At 47.5% G+C, this 20207-nt stretch overlaps 1 protein-coding gene across 6 annotated transcripts in view; it reads right to left on the bottom strand.

Annotated features, from left to right (window-relative positions):
- The window catches only part of SGTB (small glutamine rich tetratricopeptide repeat co-chaperone beta), a 792782-nt gene that overhangs the window by 310083 nt on the left and 462492 nt on the right, over positions 1 to 20207 (bottom strand). For all 6 annotated transcript variants that reach the window (XR_011280637.1, XM_069627365.1, XM_069627364.1 and 3 more), the window contains one exon: positions 7647 to 7719. Coding sequence is in view for 5 of the 6 variants with exons in the window: in XM_069627365.1 (XP_069483466.1) it covers positions 7647 to 7719 (73 nt within the window). In the remaining variant the exon portion in view is untranslated. The remainder of the gene's footprint in view (positions 1 to 7646; positions 7720 to 20207) is intronic.

The raw sequence follows: 20207 nt of genomic DNA on the forward strand, positions 1-20207 counted from the left end.
TCGGCCTGCTGCCCATTCCTTACTGGCCAAAATTGCATTACCCTGACCAGGACCTTGGTTATGTCCAAATTGGATTACTGCAATGCACTGTACCAAGGCACTAACCAGGGTAATCTCAACAAACTTCAGACAACCTAAAACAATGCCATTAGAGCAGCCCTCAACATCCCCCGATCAGCCCACATCTCAGAAACCAGGAAGAACCTCAATTGGCTCTCAGTTGCCCAAAGGATCTCCCTGAAAGCACTGGCCCTCGCATACAAATGTGTGAACCACCAGGCCACCTCTTACCTAGCCTCGCGATTCAGTCAATATACTCCAGCACGTGCACTCAGGTCTGCACAAACTCAAGGTCTTGCGATCCCTAGATTCAAGCTTCATTCTGCCGGGGGCGCTAGCTTCCCTGTCCTGGCAGCCAAGCTTTGGAACACTGTACCACTCATGATCAGAACGCTACCTTCCTTTAACCAATTCAAACACAAAGCCAAGCTTTGGTTAGCAACATCCCACTAACAACCGCTCTTCTATTTGGACCGGCCTTCTGGGTCCTAGCTCTGTTCTGCTCCGCCCTGATTATTGCCCTGATTTTGTAACGTCATCTGTATACTCTGTGTACAACCTGCTGGGACTTCTATGATGATTTGTCTACTACTGTAATGTAATGTTCCATTACCTGTAATGTAAAGGGACTTCTATGTTGCTATGTATACTACTGTAATGTAATGTTCCACTACCTGTAATATAATGTTCCACTAATATATGCGCCCGGTTGCCCTTGGGCCTGGTCTGCGCTATACAAATAAAACAAATACAAAATCGTAATTATCTTGTGTAGCAAGGTTACCAATAGCGTGGGGTCGCTGGTGTCCCGGTTGACATTATACACAGCATAAATACAAATCAGCCACGGGTGCTCACTCCCACCCCCACAACTTTCCCAGTAACAACACCTTAAGAGCCATAATGTACGGAGTAAACAAAAAAGGAATAACAGTAGTAACAAAACTGTGTAACACTGCCCAGCATAGAAGTATTGCTCAGGCATGTCTGTACTACCAAGGCCAGAGACGGCCACTGAGTACCATGTACGGGTAACCAGCAACAGGCCGGCTCCCATCGACAACTTGGAGCGGGCAAAAGACCAGCAGTGGATGACTGGACTCCTTGCTCCCACTGAACAAAGTGTAAACAGTTGAGGCAGTTTGAGTTATAATTATGTCGATAGTGTATTACACTCAGAAATAGTGCAATAACCAGATTCAGCATACGTACAATATCACCCCCCACTTTACTACATCAGTAAGGGGATGCCATGTATGTAATTTACACAGAGTGTAATAGGAGCTGTTGGGATTGAGCATACATTCAGGTGTCAGTGCCATTTTTATCAACCAGATTATTGTGTTCCAACCACATGATGGCTGCCTTAGGGCTGTCAAGGAAGTACGATTTACTGTTGTAAAGGATCTTCAGCCTAGCAGGGTAGATGAGCATGTATTTGAGACCCAGCTGCCTGAGTCTCGCCTTTATCGGTACAAAGGAATTTCTGGCTCTCTGGACCATGGGCGTATAATCCAGGTATATAGCAATCCTGGAGCGATCCCTCTGTATTTTACCGCCTTCCCTAAAATATATTTCAGGATCACTTCCCTGTCACGGAAGTTCAGGATCCTGGCAATGACCGGCCTTGGGTGGGATCCGGGTGTTTTTTTTTTTTTTGGAGTGAGCGGTGAGCACGCTCAACAGCGAAGCCCTGTGAAGGGCTGCCAGAGCCAATTTCCTGCAGCAACATGTTCTTAATGTACGTTGCAGGGTCTGGTCCCTCAGTTCCTTCTGGAAGACCCAGTATGCAAATATTGTTCCTGCAGGATCTTCCCTGGGTGTCCTCTGCGTATGATGCCAGTACAGTGTTCCTCATTTCCAGTTATTTGACTCGAGTCACAAGATCCTTGGTGGTGTCTCTGGTTTCTTTTCGCAGTTTTTCAATTCGGCAGTTGTGAGCCTCTCTGCCAGTTGCCCGACGCCCTGTCAGAGGAGGTTTCAAGTGATGATCGCAGGGCAGCAATTGCGGCAAGGACCTGGTCTTCCTTGGGGATTTTGTGCAGACGTAGGTGGCCAAGTTTGTGCACCCTCCTCTGTTTGGGTGACTTCACAGTGCCTATTTTGGCCATCAAAGGAGTCCATGATCGACGGCTTGCCCTTGTGTTTTGTAGGCGACATTCTGGGAAACTAGGGCAGGGGCAAACCGTCAGACGGGACGACACGCTGTGCAGTGAGAGTTTCTGTGAATAAAGGTAGAGTGCAGCGGATCAGACCAATTGTTGCAGTGTCAAACCAAAAACTGTCTCTAGCAAGCCTGGGGGAATGTAATGCTAGGCGGTCCTAATCGTTGTTGACACCTCCTCGGGGTGAGGTCCCCAGGTCACGACACTGGATGTAACAGCACAGAAGTGCAAATGAACATGTAGGCACAAGGGAGGGGTGAGGCGAGCGTGTGTCACAACGCTCGGAAAGTCCTAAACAGGCCAGTCGACAGTTTCCAGCAATCTATAAAGTGCATACACCAGGCTGTAGATGCTTGTCCTGCACTAACCAGACGGCCGCCAAAGTGGCGTGTGTACGAGACAGGACGTGGCAAAAGAGGTCCAGAGCAACGGGCCAACCAGGCGGCGCTTGCAAGTGCTTTTGAGGTATGTGTGTTGGGCCTGAGCAGGCCAGACATTAGACCCAGCAGGTTGTGGAGAGCACACACAAAAAAGCAAAGTGTGCGTCCTGCACCAATCAAGCAGTCACAGTGTTGGCGGCAGGTTGGGCAAGGGAGGGACAAAACTGTGGGGCCACCTGGCTGTGTCCGCTGGTGTTCTAAGGGGTAGATGAGGCTCCACAAGGGAGAGGTCGCAGTTCAATTGGAGTAAAGCTTTCCAGGTACGCATGATGCTAGCGGCAGCCCTGCTATGCGTGCAAATATGAGTGGTAAGGGAGCGGGTCAGGGGAAGCTGCTTCACCGAGGGAACTACTGGCGCCACTCATGATCTCTGGCGCTGCCTCAGTGGGGTGGAGGCAATCTCTGTAGTCTGCTCTCCTAATATTGCTGTATATTGGGGCACCACAACTGTCCTGCTTCACGGCCCAGGCAACGGCCGACAAGGGGAGGTAGCAAGGCATGACTACCCTCCAGGTAGCCAACAGTAGGGCTGAATGTTAAGCCACAGCGACCCAGCAGGTTTCAAGGTGTCCCAGCGGTCGCCATCTTGGAAATCCCAGGACTTGAGCTGGAGGTCGAGGTTCTTAGCGATTCAGAATCCGAATCGTGTCGGATGAACTAAGTTCGAGTAGGCACCAAGTTCCCATACAGGTATGTGAATAATTTTGTTTTTCCTTTTGAAGACAAACTTATTTATGATTTGATGATATGACATTTATAACGCGCCTATACACAAGTGTTTCAAAGCACCACATTACCACCTTTTAGTATTCAGAACAAGTATTCTTTAAATTCAGATGTTGTACTGACTAGAAGAACAAGCATTACCCAAGGCAAGAGGTGAACCCTGTCCATAGTTAAACCAGTCCTATTAAGATCTATACACCTGATCTGCAAGGTTGTAAAGGTCCAGTGTCCTCTGATACAAGTGTGGCATTGTTACCGGAAGCTGGAAGAGTGGCAATACAGCCTCAGGTTTGTTACTGGAACCAAGAAGGTGTGAACAAAGCTGGGGAAGGGAGCTGGGTGCTTATAAAAGAGTCATGCAGAAGAAGAAGTGGCAATGAGGCAGACAGAAGAAGCAGAGGCTGCCCCTTTCTTGCAGTATAGGAAATAAGAGTGCTTTGCCTACCTGTAGAGTTCGAAGTGTCTTGTCTTTATATGCCTAATAATTCTGAAGTGGAAAGTTGTAGAAGAAGAAGCAGAAGTACCTGAACTGTGGTGGTGTATAAACTGTCAGTGGATGTTGCATTGAAGTTGGTTAAAATAGTAGCATACTGTGGAACAAAGGAGACTGTACCCACAGTAATAGTAGAAGAAGGGTGGTTGTCAAGAGGAAAGCAACAACCCAAAGAGAAGCATCCTGACAATTATACGAAATGTATTGCAGAGGTCTTAATCAATTGTAAAGTCATAGAATAAGTTGTTCCACTTTCCACTGAAAGCTGAAGAATTGTACCCAGTGGATTTTTGTTTTATGAACTTTTGTGTTGACTTGGAACTCGTACAAACTGGTTCAAGAATTTTTTTTTCCTTTGAACATTTGGAGAATTGACTTTGGAAAACTGTGGGGAAGGGATCTACCTAGGACATCTGAAGGTCATCCAAAATACTGGTTAAATATTGTTCATTCTTTTATGTTGTTTATTGATTTTCTTTGAATGTTTTGTTTGTATTTATTCCCTTAGCCTTTAGACCAGGTATGGAATTCCCTGTTTGCGTAGGATTGGCGAGGATTTATTTGCTAAATGTGTCTTTAATAAAATGTCTAATCTGGAGGAAAACACAAGCAGCTGTCCACCTCGCATTACTGACCACTCACAGGGTCCTGTAAGAAGGATCAGAATGACCCTACACCTCTGGGGTGGCAAAGTCAGTTTCAAGTAAAGTGTCTAGGCCACCTGCCTCTTCTAAAGTCTCCACCAGATTTTTTATTCTGAATTTTTCACAAATTAGTTCTTCAGGTACATTATGTGTAATGTATTGATAGCCAAAACGCACATCCTGATCCTCCTCCTCTTCAAAAATGGATCCCATGGTTCTGAAAAAACTCAGATTTGGGTATAGGCTTAGAAGACTTCGAAGCATCGACCATGGGTATCGAAAGACAATAACGTTGAAGACAATTTCGGCGTTGAAGGCATTGACAGTCTCACAGACTTCGATAAATGCTTCGACAGGGGCCTTGAGGGCTCAGGTATCAGCACCCAAGGAGAACGATTTTGACTTTTGCCTGTGTTTCGAAGAAAACTACTTTGACACATGTTGAGGAGCCTTCCCTCCCGGGCTCACTGGCCGCGAGAGGTGGACTCAACAGGCGTCCTGCCGGTCTTGTCAGATGCAGTGGACTTCGGTTTCTTAGGCTCTTTCGGAGGGGCACTCAGAGCTGGCTTTTAAAAGACCTCCAGCATTTTCACACAAAATCTTTCCCAGTCAGCGGGTGATGGTGACTTACTTGGGAAAGTGACTGTTCTGTCGAGAGAGGAGGATGAAGATGACGGCGATCTAAGGCGTCGCTTCTTTGAATTTTTATGGGAGGAGGATGAGTGTCGAGACCTAGACCTCGAGCGCTTTTGGTTTTTGAGCGCTTTTCCTGTGGGGAAACCTCCCTAGAGTCCTCCGAAGACCTTCTCCATTTTGAGGGGGTAACAGAAAGAGATTTTGAAGGGGTTCTACCTGCCATAAGTTTCCCCTTCCTCTCTCTCAAGGAATTCACCACCATTGACTGACAGGTGCCGCAGTCCTCAACTCTATGGCCCACCCCCAGGCACCACAAACAGATTTGATTCTGGTTGTTTATGGACATTTTTCACTCCACAGTCGGATCACCGCTTGAATCCAGTCTTCAGTGTTGTCCTCATTTGACTTCGACTGAAGAAACACAATTTGATTTCATTGAGGCAAAGAGCCGACCGAAGCTTGCTATCATGTGGAAAAATGGAACTGAAGCAATGGTTGCCGTGCCTGGTACTTATACCAGCGTCAACATCACGGCCGAGGACAGGACGGAAGCCACTGGGGACCATGACTCGATGTCACACGGCACCCGACAATGCAAAGTTTGAAGCAAGCTGCAAGCAGACTTGAGAATCAAAGATGAGGAATACGTGGAAGAACACAATCTATTCGAAAAGGAGATCCACAAGGTTCTGTAACAAATCCTGGAGCCTCTGAGGAGAGGTACCAGAAACTAGTCGTCTATTTAAGTGTGAACGTGCACCCCTTGATCAGTTAAAAGTTAACAGCTATTGCGACCAACAGTTTAGGAACAACTGAAGAAGTTGCATTGTGGCCAAAGGGGAGCATTATGCGTTGAAACTGAAAGTACCATGGGGAGAATCTCAGTTAATTACTGCTCAGGAGGGCAAATTGGAACAGACAGGTATGCATCATTCTGATCCATGCTGCAAATCCTGTATCCCTGACACAGGCACAAATGGCTCTGCGCAGGCAACATCAGCTTAAACATCTCTTCACTGAGAAATGTATTGATGTAAGTCTGCCCACAATTTCGTTTCCTGCCAGCTGTCTGGAGAAAAGCCCCGTCCTCGGTTGCGTCAAAGGCATCCATCTCCTGATGTTTTTTCACCTCTGAGAAAAGTACCTTAATCTCTCTGACAAAGGTGACGTTGAATACGTGGATTGGGTGGGGTGATAAATTGGTATCCTCTGTCCACCATCGAACAAACCCATGGGTGTTTGCTGATGGTATTCCAGTCTTCCAAAAGGTGCAGAACCACCCTCCCACAAATGGAAAAAGACACTGTTTAGACTTTTCATATCTGTTTGAGCACATGGAAAGAACCTTCTGGGACCGAGACTATGGACTTGGCATTTTGAACAGAAGTTTTTTTTTTTTGTTATTTCCTCATCTGCTATGGAGAGGAAAAAAATCCAGGGCAATGGAAACTATCCAGTACATTATTGGTGTATTTTGAGCTCCTCATCCAGGCCCGCCTCCTCATGTCTGACACCATGCACAATGCCACAGTTTCTCATCGCTTCATCATGTCTCTAGCTAGTTTCTTAACTTCTGTGTTTTCAGTGCAAAAGATCCCCTGCTAACCAGAGAGAAGACCTTTTTCAAACTCTTCCATTTCCCACCAAAGTTGCATGCAACCAGCAACGCATCCGTTTTAGCGTTTGTGAGATGTAATGCAGAGTTTTGGTACATCTGCACCACAGATTATCAAGGAACTTGTCCTCTTTCCTTAACGATGCTGATGAAGTGGAAAAAGACAATGAAGAATTGCTGCGGCTCACACTGATAATTGTACTGCTGGTGTGATACAAGACATATTTTCTTTGTGGGGACTGGTCAGAAAGGCATACCGATTGACTTATTGATCATCTGAACCGAAGGGGGCTTCCTCGGTTTATTTGATAACATGAAAATCAATGAACTGTTTAAAGCAAAAAGACAATAGACATCATTGGTGGAAGAGGCACATGCAGGTGAACTGGCCCACTCATATGGTGCCCACTGATAGTTCTTGGAATCTTCCCATGTAGATTACCTATAGATTAGGTGGTTTGCCTGTTCAGGCCCCATGATTACAGGAATATCACCCAGATTGAAGCTACAGAGCTCAGGAGAAGGGGCTTAATCACAACATTTTTGGAAGAATGTATCTTATAAAGCCTATCTCAGAATTTCAGACCTACAAAAACATGCAACGTGCTTTAGAGGGTGAAATGAACACTGCTCATTCATACAACAGCCCCTGCCCAAAATATTTTCACAGGTTACAATGAAAGAAATATGTTAATGGGCACCAATGTCAAAGCTATACGTGCAATAATCACATGGTAAAAAGCAAGTGGAAATCAAGAAACCTCATTTGGCACACAATACAAATAAGTAAGCTTTGATCCTTTGTAAAATAGGCATAAGCACAGTATCGTGCACACACTTAGGCTCAGTCCCTATGCTGTAAATTACCTTCATCTTTTAGCTGGATAGCTTTTTCTGCATTGTCTGGTAACGAAGAAAGTGAGAGGGGAAGCTTGTCATTCTGTAAAAGAAATATATGAAAGCCTGAAACAATTTCTATTAAGTGTATGAAAAATAAATCATGGAATTTTGAGTCAACCATGTGTGCCTTTCAGAACTGTGGACATCCAAGTCATGCTTGGACATTTGAACCTCTTTGGTAAATCAGCTCAGGTGCTCTGGTTCTATGTTGTTTCATTCAAGTGAATTATGGGTTGTAATTCACTTTGATGCATTTATCAATTTATTTGATTCCTTTTTTATAATGGGGGGAGGGCTCCCAAAGCAAACTACTCACCTAACATCCACCCATCCACCTACCCTTCCCAAAAGAAAATATATAAAATATATATATATGATACATTACTCACCGTAATCGTATTTCTGATGCTTGTATCTGCTTAGATCACATGCTGTGCATAGACCGACATCTAGTGGAAGCTGCGGAGTATTACAGTTGGTTTTTCGAAACTCGAAAATGGGCGTCGACACAGGGCGTGCCAGTAATACTATACCTAGTGTGACGTCCACTGTACCCAAGATCCCTCACGCGTCTAGGATCCTCAGATTGTATTTTTTCTGACATGAGGTAGCATGAGGAGTAGCGTGAGTACAGATAATCCAAGCAGATAGACAGAAAGGTAAGACTACAAGCAATCATGCGCCTTCTCTCGGAGGGGAGGAAGGGTGGGTCGCATGTGAATCTAAGCAGATACAAGCATCAGAAATACGATTATGGTGAGTAATGTATCCCTTCTGAGGCTTGTGGAATCTGCTTAGATCACATGCTGTGCATAGATTAGCGAGCAGTACCAGAAGAAGGAGGTGGGATGTGAGAAGGGTCATGAGCAAATAAGTGTCTTAGAATCGCTTGTCCCACTTGTGTATCTGTTTTGGAATGGGTGCCAATGCAGTAATGCTGAGTAAAAGTGTGAATAGAGCTCCAAGAAGCTGCTTTGCAAATGGTGTCAAGGGGAACATTTGCAATGAAAGCCAGAGTGGCCACAATGCCTCTAGTAGAGTGGGCCCTTGGCGTAAAAGGCAGAGTCTTTTCAGAGAGTGAGTAACACAGCTGGATACAGTTAATAATCCACTTCGAGATGGCACCTTTAGAGACGCGATCCCCCTCTCTGCCTGTAGCTACGGAGACAAACAGTTGATCTGTTTTCCTTAGCGGTCTTGTTTTATTTACATAGTAGAGGACCGCCCTATGCACATCTAGGGTGTGTAGTTTGACCTCAGCCGAGCTTTGCGGGTTCTGGAAGAAAGCCGGAAGCTCGATGGACTGGTTTACATGGAATTTTGATATGAATTTAGGTGAGAACCTAGGGTGTGTGCGTAAAACCAGTTTGTCTTTATGGATAGTAAAGAAGGGATCCTGCACTGACAGAGCCTGAATTTCACTGACCCTTCTTATAGAAGTAATAGCTACTAAGAAGGCCGTTTTATAAGTCTGGTGTTTGAGACTGCTTTTATGCATGGGTTCGAAGGGGGGGCCCATGAGCTTGGCTAGCACCACATTAAGGTCCCACCCTGGCGGTGGGTTTGAAATAGGAGGGTGAAGTCTCTTTACTCCTTCCATGAAGGCTTTAACTACTGGTACTTTCCACCACGACACCTTGCTATGGGAAGTGGTGTAAGCCGAGAGGGCTGCCAGGTGTACTTTCAGTGAGTTAAAAACCAATCCTGCATCTAGCAGGTGGAGCATGTATCTAACAATAGTGGAAGGAGTGCAATCAACTGGGTTGATTTGTCTACTCTGGCACCAGATAACGAACCTCTTCCACTTGTCAAAGTAGCAGTGCCTTGTGTTTGGCTTCTTAGATTCCTTTAGGATGTCCATACACCTCTGTGGCAAATTGAGGTGTCCAAACTCTATGACCTCAGGAGCCATGCTGCCAGGTTCATTGAGTTGGGTTGCTGGTGCACTGTTTGACCTTGGTGCTGGGACAGTAGGTTGTACCAGGCTGGTAGTTTGATGGGCTCACACACCGCCATCCTGCGTAGGTGTGGGAACCACGGTTGTCTTGCCCACATGGGAGCAACTAGGACGAGCGTCATCGATTCCCTGTTCATCTTGTTCACCACTTTCCTGATGAGAGGAGTTGGTGGAAAAGCGTACGCAAACATCCCTGACCAGTTCATCCACAGGGCATTCCCCTGGGAGTCTGGTTGGGGGAACCTGGATGCAAATCCTGGGCATTGTTTGTTTTCGCTTGTGGCGAATAAGTCTATAGTGGGGAAACCCCACTGAGAGAAGAGATCTTCTACGACCTCTCTGTGAAGAACCCATTCGTGTTCCTCTGGGAGGGAGTCTCTGCTCAGAGCATCCGCTAGGGAATTGAGCTCCCCTGGAACATGTTGTGATGACAGGAAGATGTTCCGTCTGAGTGCCCATATCCAGATTTTCTGGGCAAGCTTGGACAGATTTGGCGAGCGAGTCCCTCCTTGCTTGTTCAGGTAGAACATGGCTGTAGTGCTGTCCGTCCGGATTTGCACTGACATGTTTAGTAGATGGGGCTCGAACGCCTGAAGCGCTCTGAATACTGCCAGAAGCTCTAGCAGGTTGATGTGGTTCTTGGCCACTGAGTGAGACCAGAGACCCTGAGCTGTGTGGTGGAGATGGTGGGCTCCCCACCCCGTCAGACATGCATCTGTAGTGACTACTGCCTGTACTTCGGGATCGTAAAAGGGTTTCCCCTTTGCGAGATTCTCTCTTGTCCACCAGTGAAGGCTTTGTACCAGTGTTGGCGAAACGACCACTAGATCGTCCCACTGACCACTTGCCTGAGACCACGGTTTCGCCAACCATTCCTGCATGGGACGCAAGCGCAGGTGCGCGTGGGGGACCAGGTAAATGCATGACGCCATCATGCCCAGTAAACGCATTGCGTTGCGTACCGTTATTTGTTGACCGGACTGATAATGCGGAATTTGCAGTAGTATATTCCGAATTCTTTCTTCTGAAGGAAAGGTCAACCCCTCCTGGGTATCCAGGATTGCTCCTAGGAATTGTTTTGAGGTGCTTGGCACTAGGCTTGACTTCTTCTCGTTGATTGAGAAGCCTAACTCGTGGAGGAGGTCGATAGTCCTTTGAATGTTTGTCCTGCAAATTCCTGGGGTTTCCCCCGTTATGAGCCAATCGTCCATATAAGGGTACACTGGGATTGCCTCCCTGCGTAGGTGTGCAGCCGCCACCGCCAGTACTTTGGTGAATACCCTTGGTGCTGAAGCTATCCCGAAGGGCAGTACCTTGAATTGGTAGTGGCGACTGTCCACCTTGAAGCGCAAGTACTTTCTGTGCGCTGGGAACATGGAAATATGAAAATAAGCATCTTTCATATCCAAGGTTGCCATGTAATCCCCCTTTTTTAGGAGGGGGATTACCTCTTGTAGCGTGGTCATACGAAATTTTTGGGGCTTGACATACTTGTTGGCAGGCTGTTGTAAGTCCAATACTGGGCGCATTGTCAAGTCTTTCTTTGGCACAAGGAAGTAAGTTGAATAAATACCCTTGTTTACCTGGTGTCCCGGGACGAGTTCTATCGCATCCTTTTGTAGAAGAATGGCGATCTCCTCGAGGAGAATCTTCTGATGTTCTAAGGAGTGTACTCTTTGTCGTGGAGGATGGTTCCGGTGACGCTGCAGTAGCTCTATACAATATCCCGTGGATACTGTTGACAGCACCCATCTGTCTGATGTGATCCCTTCCCAAGCCTGGGTGAAGTTTGAAATGCGTCCCCCTACTGGGGTTGCGTGAGAAGGGACCCTGAACTGAGCATCACTGCTTTGGTGGAGGCGTGCCGCCTCCCTTGCTGGGGCTGCCTCTGCCTTTACCACAACCTCTCCTATTACCTCTGGCGTAACCCTGGGTAGACTGTTGGTTGTTGTTCCACTGTGTACCCTGCCCCTGGGAAATAGTTAGATCCTCTCTGGGAATTTTGGCCGCGTGGGCGGCGAAAATTACTATTCCCTCTCTGGTTAGGGGGTTTATTGGTTAACTGGCCAAGGGATTTGAGTGTCTCGTATTCGTCCTTGGCATTTTTCAGTGCGTCTTCGACCGCCTTACCAAACAACAGATCGGCTTCCACCGGTTTGTCTAACAATGATGCCTGAGTTTCTGCCTTAAAACCAGACTGCCGTAACCACGCATGTCTCTTGATAACAGTACCTTCTGCTATCAATCTGCCTGCGTTATCCGCGGCGTCAGAGGTTGCTTTCAAAATGCAACCAGACATGGCTCTACCCTCTGCGGAAATCCGAGCTAATTGGCCCTTTAACGGTTCAGGAGCAGAGGCTATGAGAGCCGCGACTTCTTCCCACTGATGGCAGTTGTAGCTGGCCAACAGGGTGGTGGAGTTAGCAATCCTTGCTTGATAGGCGGACGTTGAGGCTACCTTCCTGCCGAAACCGTATAGTTTTTTGCTCTCCTTGTCGGGAGGAGCTTCTGACGAAGACAAGGGTGTGCCAGCCCTCTTACGAGTGTTGGTAACAACTAGGGAGTCTGGCTTCAGATGTCCTCTTATATAGAGAGGGTCAGACTCAGCTGCCCTGAAAAGTTTTTCAACCCTGGGATTGACTGCTCTGGTGAGGTTTGGGTTCACCAGGGACGGATCTATTCTCCGCTGAATGGATTTAAGGATAGGGATGGTCTGGGCAACCGGCCTCCTTTCTCCCACTAACTCTTCTGCGAAGTCCCTTTCCTCCTGTACACCGTGGGTGTCAATGTGGAAATGTTCTGCTGCGCGAGCGAGAACCTCATTTAGGAGGGGCTGGTTATCGACCGGGGAGTCGGTAACCGGGGCTTCGTTCTCTACCGGGGAATCTACTCTGTATGTTTCCGGGTCATCCTCTTCTTCTTCCTGTTCCTCATCATCCCCATAGTAGCCCGTCCCGGTTTGCTCTTCTATCATACCAAATTCTTGGTCTCCACAAAGGAAGCCTCTCCTTGATACCGTGAGTATGGTGTTGCGTAAGGTTGTACCTCAAAGGGTTCAGACCTCATCCGAGTTTCAAATCGGGCTTTCTTACTCGGGGGGGATAGGATCAGTAGAGCCTGAGGGTGTGGCCCCTTGTGGATCATACGAGAGGAAATGTTCAGGATTTTTATCATAAAAATCAGCCAAAGAAGACATTCTTGACATGACCCTATCTATGTCTTCACTGGATCATTTTTTGGAACTGGGAATGACTCTCTCAGCAAGTCTATGGGATTTATCTTGAGTAGCTTTGCTGGTTGTGGACCTATCAGCAGACCTGGGCTTGTCTGTCTGTTTAGGGGGGGTGGAGTGTTTCACAGGTGTGGAAGAATGTACAGGTAGTTTCTTCTGCTGTTTTTCCCCCTCCCCGTGTGTAGAAAAATGTTTTCCCTGTCCCTTAGTGGCACCGGAGTTTTTCGACGCCTGGCGTCGAGGATCGGGAGAGGTGTCCCTGTCCTTCGAGCGTGGGGCCTCGCTGGCTTTAATTGCGGGCTCTGCCTCCTGGAGCGCGGCCTGGGGGTGGAAGTCGTCTTCCGACGATCGAACTTCTGTTAGCCTAGGGAGCGAGGCACTCTTGGCAAGAGTGGATGATTGGACTTAGTGTGTTTAGTGTGTGTAGTATGTGAAGCGCTTGCGTCGCCGGGGGTCTTCCCCATAGCCGCCCTGCCGGACGACCTTCCGAGGTCGGGGACCTGCGCTCGGCTGTCTTTCGACGCCGTAATGCCCTCGCCGTCCGAAAGTACGGCGTCGCTGCCATCGCTGAAGGCGCCCTCCGCTGCCATGGCCGCCTGCCTGGCGTGGTGGGCCCAACGCTTCGTCGAATGGTCCTTAAGTGTCTTAGGTTTAAACCTACTACACGCTCTGCAGTTCGCTTCGGGGTGGTCCCTCGGCAAGCAGAGATTGCACGTTGTGTGCCTGTCGACCAAAGGGTATTTGCGGTTGCACTTGGGGCAGAATTGAAAAGGGGTACCCTCCATACGCACCTTGAGGCAGCGGGCTGTTAAGTGTAGGAAATGTATAAGGTGTACCTATATACCAAGAGTGTAGAGTATGTACCACCCCCCACTCTCCCTACTTGCAGGGCCGAGGCCAGCGGCCTACCAGGCCCGGGCCGAGGCCAGCGGCCTTCCGAGGCCCAAATCCGTCGTGCAGCAGCCGACGGTCGATTTCTTCTCCAGCCGGCGTCGAGTGTCAAAGTTCGACGTTGGGGTGGGGAAGGATGTCAATAGATTAATATTTTAAAATTTTAGCAAAAGTATGGCTAAGGCCAGGGGACTCCGCAAGATGCTTCCGACCAGTATGGCGGAAAAAAACAATCTGAGGATCCTAGACGCGTGAGGTATCTTGGGTACAGTGGACGTCACACTAGGGATAGTATTACTGGCACGCCCTGTGTCGACGCCCATTTTCGAGTTTCTAAAAACAAACTGTAATACTCTGCAGCTTCCACTAGATGTCGGCCTATGCAGAGCATGTGATCTAAGCAGATTCCACAAGCCTCAGAAATATATATATATCTTCCCCACGATGTAAATACAACAAAGTGAATTAAAACAAATTAATTCACTTTGATGAAACAACTGAACACCCATCGCATATTCACTTTTATGTTTTAAGGTGTACTTAGCTTTTATGTGCGCATTACTGCAATACCTTTTGTGGTTGATATTTGTAGTGCAACAAAGCATTAAAGGGTACATAAAAACCAGGAGAGAAAGCATGTGATTTCACTGACCGAAGTGCTACCTGGAGACTACAAATAATAAAACTATTAATGGCAATATTCATCTTCATTCATACACTATGACCTGCATAGACACAATGTTTGTTATTTGTCCTTACGAGACACCCTTCATAACATGGATCTTATCAGATTAAACATATGAACTGAGGCCATGGCTTGCAGCCTACATAATCACTGCATAATCCCAGCACTACCTTGTCCATGTCCAAGAATAATACTCAGCTACAAAGTAAAGAGACTAATCTGAAGATATTGATATATGAAGCAGTGCAGGCAACATTGCTCCCACTGCAGCACCCATGTGTTCCTTTGAAGGTAGTGAAAGCAGCTTTGCTCATGCCCGCCACCGGATATGCAAACAGCCAGCATTCGATTGAGGAGGTGTACACTGTCCTCCCAGTGGCTGTTCAGTGGTGAGGCTAGTGGTGCTCTAAGCCTACCTGGAGATGAGAAGGATGTCTGTCAGCAGCAATCAAGTTCAAAGGGTGCTCCATTATATCTGGGTCTTTCCAAAGACTGGAGTCCTACTGCCGAGTGCCTGCCTTCAGGGGGATGGGAGGGGTTTATGGGCTGATAAGTCATCGATCAGGACGCTTGGAGAAGAACCTCAGCATCTGCAACAGTGTGGGCCCTACTGATTAACCAGAGGAGACTTCCAAGAGTATTCAAGAAGACAATCTTTTCTTTTGAGATTTGCATGTCCGACAGGGCTATTAGTTGCCTTCTCCTCATGACAGCTAGAGTATGCCTGTCAGAGATCAAACGTATGTGTACAACACTTGGTGGTGGCCATTTTGTTTTTCTTTTCTCTCTGGACTCTACTTTAACAATCTGCTATACATACATAACTTCAATTGACCCAGAAGCACAGCCACTTGTGTTGAATTTGCACCATATGTAGTTCTTTCTAGGGAAGCTTGTTTTTTTAACCTCACTTTCGAACACTGGTGATTTGCTTGGAATGGTGCTCCTTCTTACAATTAAGACTGGCATTAGCAGTGGTTTAATATGCCAACCTAGATAGCTGCGACATAGCCAAGTTCCCGATTCCATACCCCTGGCTGGATGGCAGGCAAAAGGAGTTGACGCCCCAAAGGACCGAAGGATTGGGGGCCCTGTCCAGGGACTACACTTGGGTGCTCAACGGGTTGAAAGACCCATTAAAATAGCCCAGGCACAGCTGCCAAACTGCTGGAGGAAACGCTGAGTGCCATTACAAGACTGGAGGAAGGAGAGTGCCGGGGATAGGTTATCACTCTGCGGGACTCCTAAGCAGGTGGTGGCATCAGTGATAGGCCTACGAAGGAAAGGAGACTCATTAAGATTTGCCGAAGAGCAGGAGAGACTCCTTGTTGAGGCTGTGCCATGCGACTACACCAGCTCCAGATGAGCTCTCCTTCCTGCTCTTAGCAACTATTGACTAAGCATTAGGTTTTTATAGGGTTTTGGCCCCTCCTTCCAGCCTCCCTCTGGTGTGATGTACTCAGGTGTTGTAGATTGGATGGGGATTGGCTGCCGGGATCTACCTTTTGGGGATAGTTTACAGCCCTGGTGTGGGACATGGGATTGGCTGATGCAATCACGGATTTCGCGCTTTCTGCCTGACAAAACTTGGCTCTGCCTTCCAGCCCTTTTTTGGGTTAATGGAAATCAGATATACTAGTTCAGTGTAGGGAACTTGGCAACCATCGTCCTCTGGGCCTGGGTAAGGACTGCATCTCTAAGAATCACATCCACCATACTGGAGTTCCTAACTCCCTCTTTATCTTTATGTTGCTGGGATAGGGACTAAGGGGCTGATTCTGAGCTCATGACAAGTGTGGAAACACAACATTCTCCCCTCCAGTTTCCAGCACCACCATTCTGAAGTGGGTGGAAGTATTGGAGGGGAGATGTGCTTTCCAGCAAAAGCTGCTAAAATCTCTCTTTGTGGGGGAAACATGTTCTCCAGTGGCATTGCAAGCATTTATTAAAAGACTGGCACTTTTCTAATTGAAGAATGTTTTCTTAAACTTTCATTAAACTAGAAAAGTGGTTCTGCAGTCTAAGGAATGCTATATTTATAAAGGGAAAAAGTGTGCAGTGGAGTTTTTTTTGTCGTGCTAAACCAGAGCTGCTGGGGAGGAATCCCCTCCATGTGGATGGTTGCTAGGGCTGCTATCAAGCCACATTCTTTTCCTCCTTCATGGAAGAACCCTTTCTTACTCAGAATCGGCCCCTCAGTGATTATCTTCTCTGGTGTACCCTGGCATACCTCTAGTCCCCCACTTTCTTTGGAACTATTTGGGATCTGTTTCTGCACCCGTACAAGGGGAGAAGAGTCTACAGGCACTGACAGCTCAGAGTGAATTCTGATCCTCTGAAAGGGGGTTGGAGAAGACACCACAACAAAATCGTTAAGAAGAAGTTGCTACATTTAAATGCGACAAGCCCCTGCCTTCTGTGTGTGGTATGGAGTGGTAGCCCGGGGATCATCCCTTTGATGCCCCTAGATCTGGTATCACATCGCTCCCGGTGAACCCAGGACCCTTTCCAGTCCCACCATCCACGGAATCAATTAGAAAAGGGACTTTGTAACATGTCCCACACAGCTCTGAACTATTTAATTCAGTCATTATGTCCAACATCTCGTTTCTCTAATTTCCACTTTTGGGTTTTGTTTTCATCGCTTATGCTGATGATACCCAGCTCCTTATACATCTGGACATGTACGTGGGATGCTCTGCTGTCCCTTTCCAACACTGCAGGTCATCCACTGCCTCGTAAATAAATGCCAACTCTCTCTAACCCAACTCAGACAAAATGGAGATCTCTTTCTTGGCACCTTCAGCTCGCATTGGGGCCTACTATTTCAGGCCCTCATCCTTGAACCATACTCCTGTTGTCACATTGGCATGACATTTGACACCACCTGCACATTTACCTCCCAAATCACCTAGGTGTCAACATCCTGCCACTCACTCCCCCTACTGTTCTTTGGAACTCCCTCCGCCCTTAATTCTATTTAAACGCTCCCCCAATTTCGTCGTAAACTGAAAACCTGACTTGTTTCCTCTGCTGTCAATCTCTAACCGTCTCCTATCACTCTTGAGTCAGTGCTAGGCACCAACTTGTTGTTTCAGACTACATCTGCATAAGATAACCGGAAGAATAAAGAGAAGAAAAGAGGGGGAAAAAGGAGGAAAAATACATGAGTGGAACGATAATGATAATGATGTGTTGTTTATATAGCATTTTCGGCAAAGAGCTTTAGAGAGAACATATTTGCATACAATATCACCCATCCAAAGTTGGTACTCTTATCGACCTCGGAAAGATGAAAGGCTAAGTTGGCCTTGCCGGGATCCGAACCTGTAACCTGCAGATTGTTCATAGATCACAGCAGCAAGCACTCAACTCGCTGAGCTATCTGTGACGAGTCTGAAGATGTTGTCGCTTCTTCCCTAGGGGAGTCCTTTCTCATGAGGCCATGGTGGTTGGACCACAGTACAATACCCCTGTGGGTGGTGCACCGAGGGAGCGTTACATGGGGAGGGAAGACCCCTATGGGATTGGAGAAAGCTATTCTCAGGAGAACGTGGTATTCCACCGGCTTGAGACGTCCAACCCCTGGAGCGTTACATGGGGAGGGAAGACCCCTATGGGATTGGGGAAAGCTATTCTCAGGGGAACGTGGTATTCCACCGGCTTGAGACGTCCAACCCCTTCTCCTATACCAAATCCTCCCCCCCATAGGTAGAGCAAATGTACTCTGTTGCCAGGTCAGTCACTTTAATATACTTGACAAACCTAAAATACAAGAGAATACTAAGTATCTTGCTTCGGAGTTGAAAGTGAGTACTACGAAGAAGAAAATCATTGAGAGTCTGAGGATCACTCGGGAGAAACAGAGTGAGCGGTCTAGCTTCTCATGAGATGTCATTTACTGAAACAAATATGGCAAGCTAGCGCAGGTCTTCAAAAGGAACTCAGCTGGGTGACAGAGAGAGTACGATCCTCTGAGAAGGAACTGCAGGCAGGCAAAGAAAAGCCACATGGGGAGCCGAAGAGCTGAGGGGAAGGTGAGCTTGAACATGGTCCAAGCTGTCAGGACAACACGGGCTGCTGTCAAGACGTAGCTCTGGGCATCCCAGGCTCCGGTGAACCGCCTGCGAAGAACGATGTGCTGCTGGACAGAGAGAGACACCTGCCGAACTGCTGCAAACCCTGCCATTCACCCAAAAGCTGCCAGAGCCTCAAGGAACAACGCAGTGGCTGGAGAAATGCTGGTACCTTCCAAGAAGCTGGAAACAGGTACGCAGGTTTTCCAGGAGGCGTTGGAGGTCCGGGGGAATCAAAGGGGTGAATACGAACATTGGAAAAGGAGGGTCTAGAAAAGGAGGGCATGCAACCCTGAAAGGATATTGCATGTCTGGGACCCGCACCCATGAGATGCCGAGAGTAAGCAAGATAGCAGAATGAAATGTTTGGCAGGAGAGGGAACCAAGCTATATTGCGAGTCTGGGACCTGCACCTATGTGAGAGACTGAAAGGGTCAAGGACCCCGGAATTGGTAAAAGGAATCCTACATTTTATAAACTAACTGTATCAAAGATAAAGAACTGTTACGTTATAAAGTTTTGTAGAGCGCTCATAGGCCCTAAGGCATCTTGGCACTAGGACATCAAACATAACTGGGTAATTCAATATGCTTCAACAAAGAAACGTTTTCAAGAGACGCATAAATTGCACATGATTAGAAATACATCTCAAGGCCAGAGGGAGCATATTCCAGAGTCTGGTAGGTGCCACAAAAAAGGCACAGCCAACCACTCAAGATAGGTGGATCCTCAGTACGGAGATCAAGCTGGCACCCCCAGAGCAAAGGGCTTGGGTGGGAAGGTACAGAGGGAATTTATCCCACAGATAGTCTGCACCTTGACGATAGAAGGCCTCATGAACTAGAAAGAGGGCCTTAAATTCTATACGCCTGACGACGGGAAGCCAATGGAGGTAACAGGACTGGAGTAATATGGGATTATTAGTGGCCACCCTAGCAGCCAGATTCTGAAACAACTGCAACCGGTGGATTAGCCCCACTGCCTGAGCCAAAAACAAGAGTTACAATAGTCTATACGGAACCCTGCATAGAATCCTCAGATGAAAATGGCCGGCCTTACACACTGTTCCAACCTGAACAGCCGTAGAGAGGGTAGATGATAAAGTAACCCCAAGATTTGTAACAGAAAATACAGGGAAAGGGAAGTCACCCAGTGCAGCAAGTCATAAAGATGGAGTCCAAAGAGCCGGATTAGGAGGGTAGCCCACCACCAAGGCCTCAGTCTTTTTCCCATTCAGCGTCAGCCAGTTCCTACCCATCCAATCCCCGATGGCCTCCAAGCACTGACTCAAGCACGACGACCACTTTGCCTGGTTCAGATCTAATCGAACCAGGATCTGGGTGTTATCAGCATAAGAGTAGCACCTGAAGCCGAAAGGGAGTGGATGAGGTGGATAAGAGGCTGTATGTAGATGTAAAAAAGGGAAGGGTACAAGGAGAGCCCTGCGGGACACGACAAGATAAAGGGCAAGGAGCGGAAGTGAGAGAAATTGGCCCCTGCCATTCAAGAAGGAAGAAAACCAGGCTAAAACAGACCTGGAGAGGCCTGCTGAAGCCAAACGAGAAAGCAAGACTGGGTGGTCGACGGTGTCAAAGGCAGCCAACAGATCTTACAATATCAGCGCAGCCATTCCACCGCCGTCCACCAGTCTGGCCAGGTTGTCGACTACAGAAACCAGGACACTCTC

This window comes from Ambystoma mexicanum, chromosome 6p (genome assembly GCF_040938575.1).
Source record: "Ambystoma mexicanum isolate Mex_15411 chromosome 6p, UKY_AmexF1_1, whole genome shotgun sequence".
Lineage (NCBI taxonomy): Eukaryota > Metazoa > Chordata > Amphibia > Caudata > Ambystomatidae > Ambystoma > Ambystoma mexicanum.